Source organism: Alosa sapidissima, chromosome 3 (assembly GCF_018492685.1).
Source record: "Alosa sapidissima isolate fAloSap1 chromosome 3, fAloSap1.pri, whole genome shotgun sequence".
Classification (NCBI taxonomy): Eukaryota; Metazoa; Chordata; class Actinopteri; order Clupeiformes; family Clupeidae; genus Alosa; species Alosa sapidissima.
In genome coordinates this window covers 15,147,849-15,158,485 of record NC_055959.1, presented here as the reverse complement: position 1 = coordinate 15,158,485, position 10,637 = coordinate 15,147,849, and the positions used below count along the sequence as shown (strand labels likewise).

The following is a 10,637-nucleotide window of genomic DNA, read 5'->3' as shown; positions in this document are numbered from 1 at the left end:
CATAGATTGTATAAAATAGTGAATTCTATATTCTATAAAATAGTAAATCCTGAAGCATCTACACCGCCACGACGACATCTACTTGCCTGGCATATGCACTACAGCGCTTTCTGTCAATTTCACTTCTTCGCGTGGACGCAACTTTTTTTACCGGAGTCGTTAAAGGTGTGAAAGCAGTATGAAAAATGTGGCCTTAGTGAAATACTTGTTCCATATGGTCTCGCGTGCAAGCAGATTCCTTTAAATGCGCTGCTGACTATCAAAATACCGATGCGCTGTTTGAAGTTGCGCTGCTTGCTGTTAAAGGGAATGACAGATGTCATTTTCATTGGTTTAAAGGATGTTACACACAAAACACACCCACCCACACACAGAGCTTTAAACATCTCGCCCCCAACTAGGTTAATGAGGCTTTTGATTTTAGAGTGGAGGAGAAACCGGTGTTTGTGTGCAGTAGATTAAACAGCTCGTAATCAGCATGAAGGTGTTTTTTTCCTAATCCCATCTGAGTTGGCAAAACCCTTCTTTGTCTAAGATGGCACACAATCCTAAATCATCTGAGAGGGCACATAATCCCCGCTGTGGGGCAGTTGATCCGACGGGGGCATAGTATAGGCTTGATGGTAAGATCTTGGCTCCTGCCTGCTTGGGCAGGGGATTGAGGAGTGACTCAGGAGAGTGACGCGCCTTTAAGACCCCTTCACCTCTTGGCACCCTTGCCAGTCAATAGGACTGTTTACATACAGAGTAATATGGACTCTGAGATGTCGGTGAAGCATACATGCATGGCGCACATATGGAAATTACTGTAATGCCATCTGTTTTTTTTGTGAATAACTTTTTATTTGACACAGCAAGGGACTCTGTGAATGTAACTAATTGTCAATGTAGGTCTCGATGAGAAAAGAAGGCAGTTATCTTGAATTTGTGTGTCTGTTGTGTGGTCAGGTGCACTGCATGGATGACGTCTGCGGACTGCTGCCGTTCCTGAACCCTGAGATCCCCGACCAGTTCTACCGGCTGTGGCTCTCGCTCTTCCTGCATGCCGGGTGAGTGGTCGCCTGTCTCCATGGAGACTCATGTCAGTCAGAGGGCTAGGAATGGTGCTCGGAGATCAATGGCATCTGTTAGTCTCGTCACAGACAGACACACACACTCTGGTGTAGAAACAGAGAGGGTACTGGTTCAGTGTAGCCTTGTCATGCACACACACTCTGGTGTGTCTGCATGACAATGTCTGGGGGTGTGTGTTATTGAGGAACATGTTATCTGGTAATACTCACGTTTTGAAGGGTAGCTTCTTAAGTTCTCAAGTGGATTAATTTGTTATTATTGATGAAAAGGATTTATAACAAAAAATATGCAATTATCAGTTCTCTTGATTGTTGCACAATAAGTCTGTGTACTGTCCAAATGACCTCATGCAGCTAGAGATTGCCATAATTGTTGGAGACAGATAATCAAAAATATCAACCCTTATTTTTGCCAGGGAAGGTGAAACATTGCTTTCACTCTCATTTAGGTAAGCAAATGTGAATAATCACCGTCAGAAGTTGCATGTGTAGCACCTCTGCTATACACATGTCCACTAGATGGAACACAACAGTTTTCTTTAGCCAGGATGACGCTCACGCTGCAGTGGTGTTCGTTTTGACATATTTGTTAATTTAAGCAGTGCATAATGCTCTTTGCCGAGGTGCTGTATTAAGGCCCATCTGACAGTAATGCGATACGGAGATTTGCTTATGGACATGTGCCTCAGGGGAGTAATCACAGCAAAGTGCCTTCTCTCACACCAGAGCTCAGCAGTTTGACTCACTTAAGCTGTGAGGCACGTGCCGAAAACACACACACTAACAAGAGATCACACACACTAGTGTTTATTTCATTAGACAAGACAAAGACAAATTATGTTTGTTATAGTTATATATATAGTTGTATAGTTGAGCAGACGAGACAAAAACTAAATATATTCGTCAAAGATATTATTATAGTTGATAAGACAAAACGAGGACAAAATATATTTATCAAAGTTATTATAATAGTCAAGAAGAAGAGACAAAGACAAAATATGTTTGTCAAAGTTATTATTATAGTCGAGAAGTAGAGACGAAGACAAAATATGTTCATCAATATTATCATTTAGTTGAGAAGACAAGATGGAGACGAAATATATTTATCATAGTTATTATCGTAGTCGAGAAGAAGAGACGAAAACGAAATATGTTCGTCAAAGTTATTATAGTCAAGAAGAGAAGACAAAGACTAAATAATTATGTTTGTCAGTGTTATTATCATAGTTGAGAAATTTGATGATTATTTTCTTCATTTATCGAGTTTTTTTTATTATTCATTTATTTATTAGTTGTTTAAAGGATAAAATGTAAAAAAAATGTGGATCTGCGTTTACCAAAGCCAAAGATTATGTCCTCAAATGCCTTGTTTTGTCCACATGACAAAGATTTTTAGTTTACTGTCATAGAGGAATTAGTAAAGCAGAAAATATTCTGCTAATAATATGGTGTAAGAAGCTGCTATTAATCGATGACAGTTAATCAATTAATCATAAAATGTTTGCAGCCCCTCTTTGTCTATGTGTGTGCACACACACGCACACACACACACACACACACACACACACACACACACACACACACACACACACACACACACACACATACACACACACACATGTCTGCATTCCCAGTAGATGTTCTAATGTCGCTCGTGTTTGTCTCACTGTCTGCATGCAGGATACTGCACTGTCTGGTGTCAGTGTGCTTCCAGATGACCATCCTGAGGGACCTGGAGAAGCTGGCGGGTTGGCTGCGCATATCAATCATTTACATCGTCAGCGGCATCACAGGCAACCTGGCCAGCGCCATCTTCCTTCCCTACAGAGCTGAGGTCCGCCCACATGACTCCTAGACAGACCATAGACATAGATAGGTTGACCATAGACATAGATGGGTTGAGTACTCTGTCAGGGTGGCAGCTGGATTTTGGATAAAGGGTTCATCACATAAACTAGAGGTTTAATCTCACAAAATGTGTTGACATGACAGACAGTTGCATTTGAGCGCACAAGTTATTTGTGTTGCCATTTCCTAAGGTGTGTGTGTGTGTGTGTGTGTGTGTGTGTGTGTGTGAGAGAGAGAGAGAGAGAGGCCGTAATGGAGTGCGCTTGGGTACGACTACTGTTTTTTGTACTGTTTTTTACAATGTGTGCGTGTGTCTGTTTGTGTGTGTGTTAGGTGGGGCCAGCGGGCTCTCAGTTCGGCATCCTGGCCTGCCTGTTCGTGGAGCTCTTCCAGAGCTGGCAGATCCTGGAGCAGCCGTGGCGCGCCTTCACCAAGCTCCTGTGCGTGGTGCTCTTCCTCTTCGCCTTCGGCCTGTTGCCGTGGATCGACAACTTCGCCCACCTGGCCGGCTTCGTCTCGGGCTTCTTCCTCTCCTTCGCCTTCCTCCCGTACATCAGTTTCGGCCGCATGGACATGTACCGCAAGCGCTGCCAGATCATTGTCTTCCTGGTGGTGTTTGTGGGCCTGTTCGCCGGCCTTGCGGTGCTCTTCTACGTCCACCCCATCAAGTGCGAGTGGTGCGAGCTGCTCACCTGCATTCCCTTCACGGACAAGTTCTGTGAGAAGTATGACCTCAACGCGCACATCCACTGAAAGAGGCGTGTGTGTCGGGAGACAGCCACCGGGCTGGGGGGGGGATTGTGGGGATAACGTGCCCCATAGGACGGGACCGTCTAGCTGGAGAGCGAGATACCACCACCCTCCTCCTCCTGTCCTCCTCCCCCCTGCTGCCATCACCACTGATGGGCTGTGCCTGCTCCTGCCTCTCCTCTGTAAACTCTTGACTCTATATGCTTGTGTGTCTTTTTTTATCAGCCATGTCTTGAATGCCACTCTCACTGTTGTGAGGACTTTTATTTTGTTCTATTTTATTTTATAAAAGAAAAAAAATAGAATCCCCAAATAACGTCACTCTTTTTTCTCAGTAACTGAGGGGGGTGTCTCTTTGTCAATCATCTGTGAAACAGAAAAGAAAATCATAAACCCTGACCTTATGTTCACAATCAATGTAATGCCTGTAGGATTGAAGGATTGAAAAAAAAATGTATGTGAGAACTATCTCTTTATGTTGTGCTAAGGTTGAATGGTTTTCAGAATCATTTATCAAATCTAACTCGCTCACTTGTTCAGGCAACCTCAGAATCCAGGGATAAAACACACCTTACAGTTAAAAAAACCTTTGGTGCCTTGTTGATAAATGTACCTACTACTGCCAGATTTTCGTTACATTTTGAGCACTCAAATGGTATCCTTTTATTTGTTTTATTGCTTCTGAAGAAGTGATGATGGATTGCATCGGGGTAGTGTTTTAACTACCCACTTACTCACTTGTAACAAAATACAGCTGAATGCAAAACAACATTGACTCTGTTTATCTGTTTTTACCTGGTCTGTAATGAAATATAGGCTATTCAGTAGCATCAACAGTAGCCCAATGTGGATATAAATGATGTCAGAATCACAAGAAATGGTCTTACATCTTTATTAAATACATTAACAAAGCAAATAGAAAGACAAACAAGAGGAGATACGGTAAACATACATTAGATTGTTAAATATTGTACACTGGGGTTCTGTGTATGAAGATGGATGACTTATTTGAATATGATTCCTGTGAAATCAAGACATTTTTTTTACAAAAATAAAATAATTTGGACATAAAGTTAGTATTTACTAACTTAAAATAAACACTTTAAATGCAATCAAACATGTGTCTTAGGATATGGATAGGCTATGGTTTAAAGTGCTCTTGAGTGGCTAGACAACCAAACAGTGAAGAATATTTCATTATGTACAATTGTATACATGTGTATACATACAGGTGCATAATTCAGCATTGAACAACCAACTCCTTCTCTCCAACTCTACAACCATTCATTATCTTCATTCATTTATATTGATCACGCATGTCACAGTTTAGTCAATAGATATGCGGGCCTTGTGTAGCCTACTGCCAGTCCTGTGCTTTGCCGTGTGTGCAATGGGGATGCGTGTGCAGCCCTCACCACGTGAAGCAAAGAGGGCTACCGGCAGCGTTCTGGGCTATCGCACTGCGTAGGAGAGTAGGAGGCGTCCTATCGTTCATGACTGATTGAGTCCGTGATGCTGATGATGTTTGCCGCGGTCAGAGTGAGTCTCTACGGTCTGCCCAGGGGGCCCCTGGCTGAGCTGAGCTGAGCGAGCGCTGGCCATCCAGCAGGGGGCGCCCTCCGGTCCTGTCCAGCCCATGCGTGGCTCTCAGCAGCCGCTGTTCCGCCGCGCGTAGGCCAGGCCTCTCAGCTGGTACTCCATCTCGCGGAAGGAGAGGGTCCCAACAGCGATGGCCGACGTGCCCTTGTCCTTGAAGCCGGCCTTGAGGTAGAAGGGCACCAGGAACTCCTCGCAGATGAGCAGTGCCCGGTGCAGGCCAGGCAGACAGCGGAGGTACTGCAGGTAGCGCCACAGCAGCACGGAGCCCTTGCCCTGCTGCCGGCAGTGGCGGTGCACGGACAGCACGTGGATGTGGACGGTCGGACTATCGGGGACATGAGTGGTCATGGCCTCCTGGGTCACAGAAAAAGAGAAGACTTGATGAAGAGGGCTAGACATATATAGTTAACATTCTCTAAAGGATAGAAGTCCTTTTTGCAACAAGGATAAATGTATACACAATAGGGTGAATGAGAACAGTGAGTGATCTCAGGGGGCTATATAGTAGGCCTAGTATTTTGAGTTTAACTGCTCATTGATTCATAGTAGTAAAGGCAAGGCAAGTGCATGTGTTTATGTCAAATGGAGGCAGACAATTATGTATGGCATCTATTGTCTGATTTACATTGAGGTTAGGCCTATTTATTCTGACTTTTTTCACTTGCACCATCTTTATCAATCAAATAAACAATCATGGCTAGAATAGATAACTATCCCTTGTAGTTAGAAGTCAGAACTGCCACACAGAAAACCCTCTGATTGGAATTGCGCTGTGTGATTAATAGACTTTGCTCTACACGATCCTTTATTTTGGATGATGTGAGATGGAGATCTCTCAGTTGTCAGATGGTGGCCTACGAGTGTGTGACTGTGAGACTGTTGTAGTGTGATGGTGCTCTCAGATCCCATCTGTGCAAATGTCTTGAACTACTGCAGATAACTCATGTATTAGCTTCACAGCCATTTGCTTTTGGTTGATATGAGTGATAATAACTGTGACCTGTGTCATATGAGACTGTTCTCACCTGAGCGAGCTTCTCCTTGCCCCAGCCTGAACCGATGATGAAGGCCACGAGCTGTCCCTCCTCGAACCAGCCGAGCGAGAGCTCCGGACACTGGCTAAGGAATACGAGCACCTCGTCCAGAGTGAGTGGACACTCGCCGGACACAGACACAAACGCTGTTGTGATGGGACACAAATAGGAAGCTTAGTTAGTTTAGCTGAGTTACAATTCAAATGCCGGATTACGGGCATGTTTACTGAGTTTGGCAGACCCCCATCCTGATAATCCTGATTAGTTTGATAGTAAACCGACACCATCACCTACATTTGTAGCCTAATTCAGATTGAAAATGGCTAAAAGAAATACTTTACTTAAATGTCATCTGACTGTCCTAAGTGTGCTGGAAACACACCATAGTTGATGTCATAGCCTACATAGGCTATCATTTATAATTATATTTAATCATTATCTTATTTAGCCTACTGTAATTCGTATTTAATGGTAATCATCAGTAATTGGCTATTTGTCACACAAAGAATGTGAGATCATGCCATAACATCCTCTGCACTATAAAGGAAATCTACAATATCAATGGCATGTTTCTATGTTTTGGTTATGGTTATAGGATTTGGCAGACGCCTTTGTCCAAAGCGACACATACATACAAAAAACAACATAATATTTAAAATTTAACAGGGAACAGATTAGAATGTTGGTCAAACTATAATAAGGAGAAAAGCAATAACAATAATGTCCATTCAATCAATAATATAAAAACAATGACATAGAGTTTTCTAACAACTTGAAACAAAGTGTAAAATTAGTTATTGTAGTTCCAAGACCAGCTTGTTATACAATTATCCAAATATCCAGTTTCAACTACTGACACAGTCTTCCTATCATAGACAGAAACATTCTTCTTTTTTTGCATACCTTCTCTCTCAATCTCAAACACACTGATGGCATCTTGAGGGGTCAGGTTGCGGAACTCGCTGGCAGGTAGTGTGTGCCGTCGCTGCCGTCTGGGGCTGGACACACCGATGGGCGTCTTCAGGAAGAACGGCTTGAGGAAGGGTGAGCTACAGACTTTCGGAGCCATGACCAGGAACGTGCAAAAGAGCTGAACCAAAGGCTGCTTCACCTACCAACGTACCCCTCCTGCTTCCTCTGTTGGGACCCTTACTCTTACTCAACAGACTGGTCCTGTCTTAATCCCTGGACGATGCCTCCTGCCTTCACAGCTTCTTTCTTATACAGGCTATAAGAACATGCGCAAGCCAACACTTTGCTCCTCTGAACCAACCAAACCAGATGACTGACTCACCTCTTTTTGGTTGTATTTTTCACCCTGTCACCTCTCTCTCTGTTTCTCTGTCTATCTCTCTCTGTCTCTCTGTCTTTCTCGCTCTGTCTTTTCCTTCCCTCTCCTCCTTGTGCTTTTATCTCCGGTCTCTCTCAGTATGCAGCTCAGACACAGTGGCCTTTATTGGCCCTCCTGTAGATCTCTTAATGGGGCCCAGCCCAGTAGGGATGACCGCAGCGTGCACGTGGCATCTCACGCGAGCCAAATCTCCTGGGGTGGCAAGTAACCACTACGCCCCTCTAATACCACATTACATCAAATACAGTGTGCCGAGAGTGCTTACCCTGACAAGGCTTCTAAGCTGAAGGCTACACCACCGGCCAAATGTTCTCTAATTAATGACTTTAAAAATAATTTGATTTTATTGCCTCAGAATCACTTGATTCCTGTAAGGTATTCAGTGACCACAAAAATCGTTTCATGATTCAGTTTCCCCATTTCAACACTTGGGTGAAATCCGCCATGTATGTTTTTGTAGTGTGTAGATTGTGTGCACATGTGTTTGTGTGTGTGTGTGTGTGTGTGTGTGTGAGAGAGAGAGAGAGAGAGAGAGAGAGAGAAAGAAAAAAAGAGAAAGAGAGAGGTAGTAAGAGAGAGTGAGAGAGATTAGTGGATTTCTCTCTGGCTGATTTTTATAGCACAAACCGCCCTGGTCCAAGTTCTGATTAAATGAGGATGCTGGCACTTTCCCACAGTCTTTGTCTTGATTAGGCTTTTATTTATCTCTCTGGCCTGGAAAAGGTCACATTGCATTGCTTTGTTAAGGAGTTCTCCTCCTTAGGAATAAAATGAAATGAAAAAAAAAAATTGGTAGAAACTTTTATTGATTTAATCACTCACCGACATTTCTATGATTTATACCTATTCATATATATTTACATTAACACAATTGTCAACTTGTTCATTGTCTGTATATTTCAGGTCAAATGGAAATGACTTCCACGCCATTGGATAGCACATTAACTGGCTCTACATGTGATCCTCCACACACACTTTCACTGCTCTAAGGACATCTGTTTGGCCCTCCCACCATACTCACCACAGTCACAGCAGAGAGATCACAGATGATGGCATGGGGTTAATTAAGGGGCAGGAGCTAAACATTCTCAGGTTTGTGTGGTGCCACCATGACGTGGGCGAAGACGAGAGTGCCTTCTGCTGGTGTCCGGTGCTCGCGTCATCAGAAGCGGCAGGCAATCAAGTCACCGATGAGTGAGATAGGGGGGGTCCAGCTTTCGGCACATTGCGGCGTGAGTGTCAGTGTAGCAGCATCTATCTCATCATCTCCCATCTTGTTTAAGGGGATGACTTGACCCATCTTCTGCAGCACAACACCTGCTCCTCTAATCCCTCCAACTGGCTTTTCTCCTCTGTTCCCTCAGCCTTGCTCCTCTCCCTCCAGGTAGCCTATCTGCCAGAGGCAAGCAAGAAGCTAAGTCTCTCCGGTGCAGTCAATCCGTTCAGGGCTACTTATTAGAACTAAGCACAGAGGAGGCTGGAAAACATGTTTTGATATGGAGGCTGACTGACGCAAGGCTTATTCCTGCACTGGAATCATGCACAAGCAGAAATAGGAATTTACCTGATGAAGGTCTAAGGCCGAAATGTTGTAGGCTAATTTCTAATAAATATTTGCTTGAGGAATGGTCAGTGTGCCGGATTCTTTCTAAGCTGATCTGCGACCTTTGGTCATATCTAATGCACCTGCCCTACAAAAGAGGTGTGCAAAAAGCCTTCCTACGTTGCTCTGATAGAAATAGTAAATTACTCTATTAGGGGTTTGAACGGCGTGTCATCAGATTTGGACGTTGCCATATTGGAGATACTCGCCTCATTAGAAAGAATTAGGCACTGAAGTAAATCCCTAACATCGTCAAGGAAAATGGTTAATTATTGGTTGTACCAATAATTTTAGGTTGTACCAATAGGTCAGACTGAGAAAAACATCTGCTGTAGGTATCGACTTCCAAAAGTTATTAAAAAAACATGGAGAAAGGAGAATAATGCCAGAAGTTATCAGAGGAAGGGGGGCGCTTGTGGTTGAACTTGGTACTTCGTCTCCCTCACCCAACTCATATGGATCTGCGCTGCCAATAAACTGTAATTTCTCGAAACATCGCACATTTTTTTGTGGTCCGAGTCCTGCCCTATATGCCTTTGTATCTTAGACGCATTTTGATGAGCTTTTCTGTTGTTTAGACACGGCTACAATCACGTAAGATGCAAACTGCATAATACTCCATTGTACTTAATTCACCGAGTATCGCCAATATGGCCGCGCGTGCTGGGTTACCATGGTTACCGGCCAGAACGTGACGTCCGTGCAAACCCCTAATAGAGCATCACAGTCCCGCCCCTCATCCGAGAGAGCTTAGTTTCCGGAAGTAAATTTCCCATTCATTTCTCCCATTGACGTTTTGGAAAAATCCGTATCTAAAGAGTTTTAGAGCATGTCTTAGGCTAATCAGCTACGGAGTAACTCATAATCATACAACATATCATTTCGAGTGAAAAAACAAAGAGAAAGTCCAAAAAAAGTCAAAGGTACAAGACTGTGTACATATTTTCATTTCCTAGCGAAGGAACTACTCATCCCATAAACCACCGCGCCTCACTGAATAATATATAGAGTGTCCCAGTGACGCCACTTCCATTTGCCTCCATGGGACCTATATTTCAAAAAATTTTGAACGCCAGTCTATGGCGAAAAATAAATTATTTTCTGGTCCCGGTTGACTTGTGCCTTGAATTACCCAAATGATGTTTGTCAATTTAAAGAGAATTTTTACACAAGAACAATTTAAATTTTTGTCAATTAAAGAGAATTTTTAATGTAAAGACATTTGCAGTTTGTTTCGTAACTATTGAATTACAACATTGTGAAAGATCGTAATTCCCACTACTACAAACCCATCAGTCGCGCTAGTGACGTTAGCTCATTCACAGCCACACTAGATTGTACAAGCATACCAGCAACAGGTCTTAATTGGGCTTTCCTTG

At 43.3% G+C, this 10,637-nt stretch overlaps 2 protein-coding genes across 8 annotated transcripts in view; one reads left to right on the top strand and one right to left on the bottom strand.

Annotated features, from left to right (window-relative positions):
* rhbdf1a (rhomboid 5 homolog 1a (Drosophila)) overlaps positions 1 to 4,440 on the top strand; it is a 42,012-nt gene extending 37,572 nt beyond the window's left edge. For all 6 annotated transcript variants that reach the window (XM_042086563.1, XM_042086561.1, XM_042086559.1 and 3 more), the window contains 3 exons: positions 949 to 1,049; positions 2,754 to 2,907; positions 3,255 to 4,440. In XM_042086563.1, coding sequence (XP_041942497.1) covers positions 949 to 1,049; positions 2,754 to 2,907; positions 3,255 to 3,674 — 675 coding nt within the window. In that variant the 3' untranslated portion in view covers positions 3,675 to 4,440. The remainder of the gene's footprint in view (positions 1 to 948; positions 1,050 to 2,753; positions 2,908 to 3,254) is intronic.
* An 878-nt stretch (positions 4,441 to 5,318) lies between these two features.
* On the bottom strand, positions 5,319 to 8,483 carry aanat2 (arylalkylamine N-acetyltransferase 2). 2 transcript variants are annotated; one of them, XM_042086455.1, is made up of 4 exons: positions 8,474 to 8,483; positions 7,208 to 7,360; positions 6,296 to 6,450; positions 5,319 to 5,624 (listed from the first exon to the last, which is right to left on the bottom strand). In XM_042086455.1, exons 1-4 carry the CDS (start codon positions 8,481 to 8,483, stop codon positions 5,319 to 5,321), a joined length of 624 nt encoding a protein of 207 aa, XP_041942389.1. The 2 variants fall into 2 exon arrangements, with proteins under 2 accessions (XP_041942389.1, XP_041942388.1); XM_042086454.1 differs by lacking the exon at positions 8,474 to 8,483 and having other exon boundaries at positions 7,208 to 7,373.
* Between the last annotated feature and the right edge of the window lie 2,154 nt (positions 8,484 to 10,637).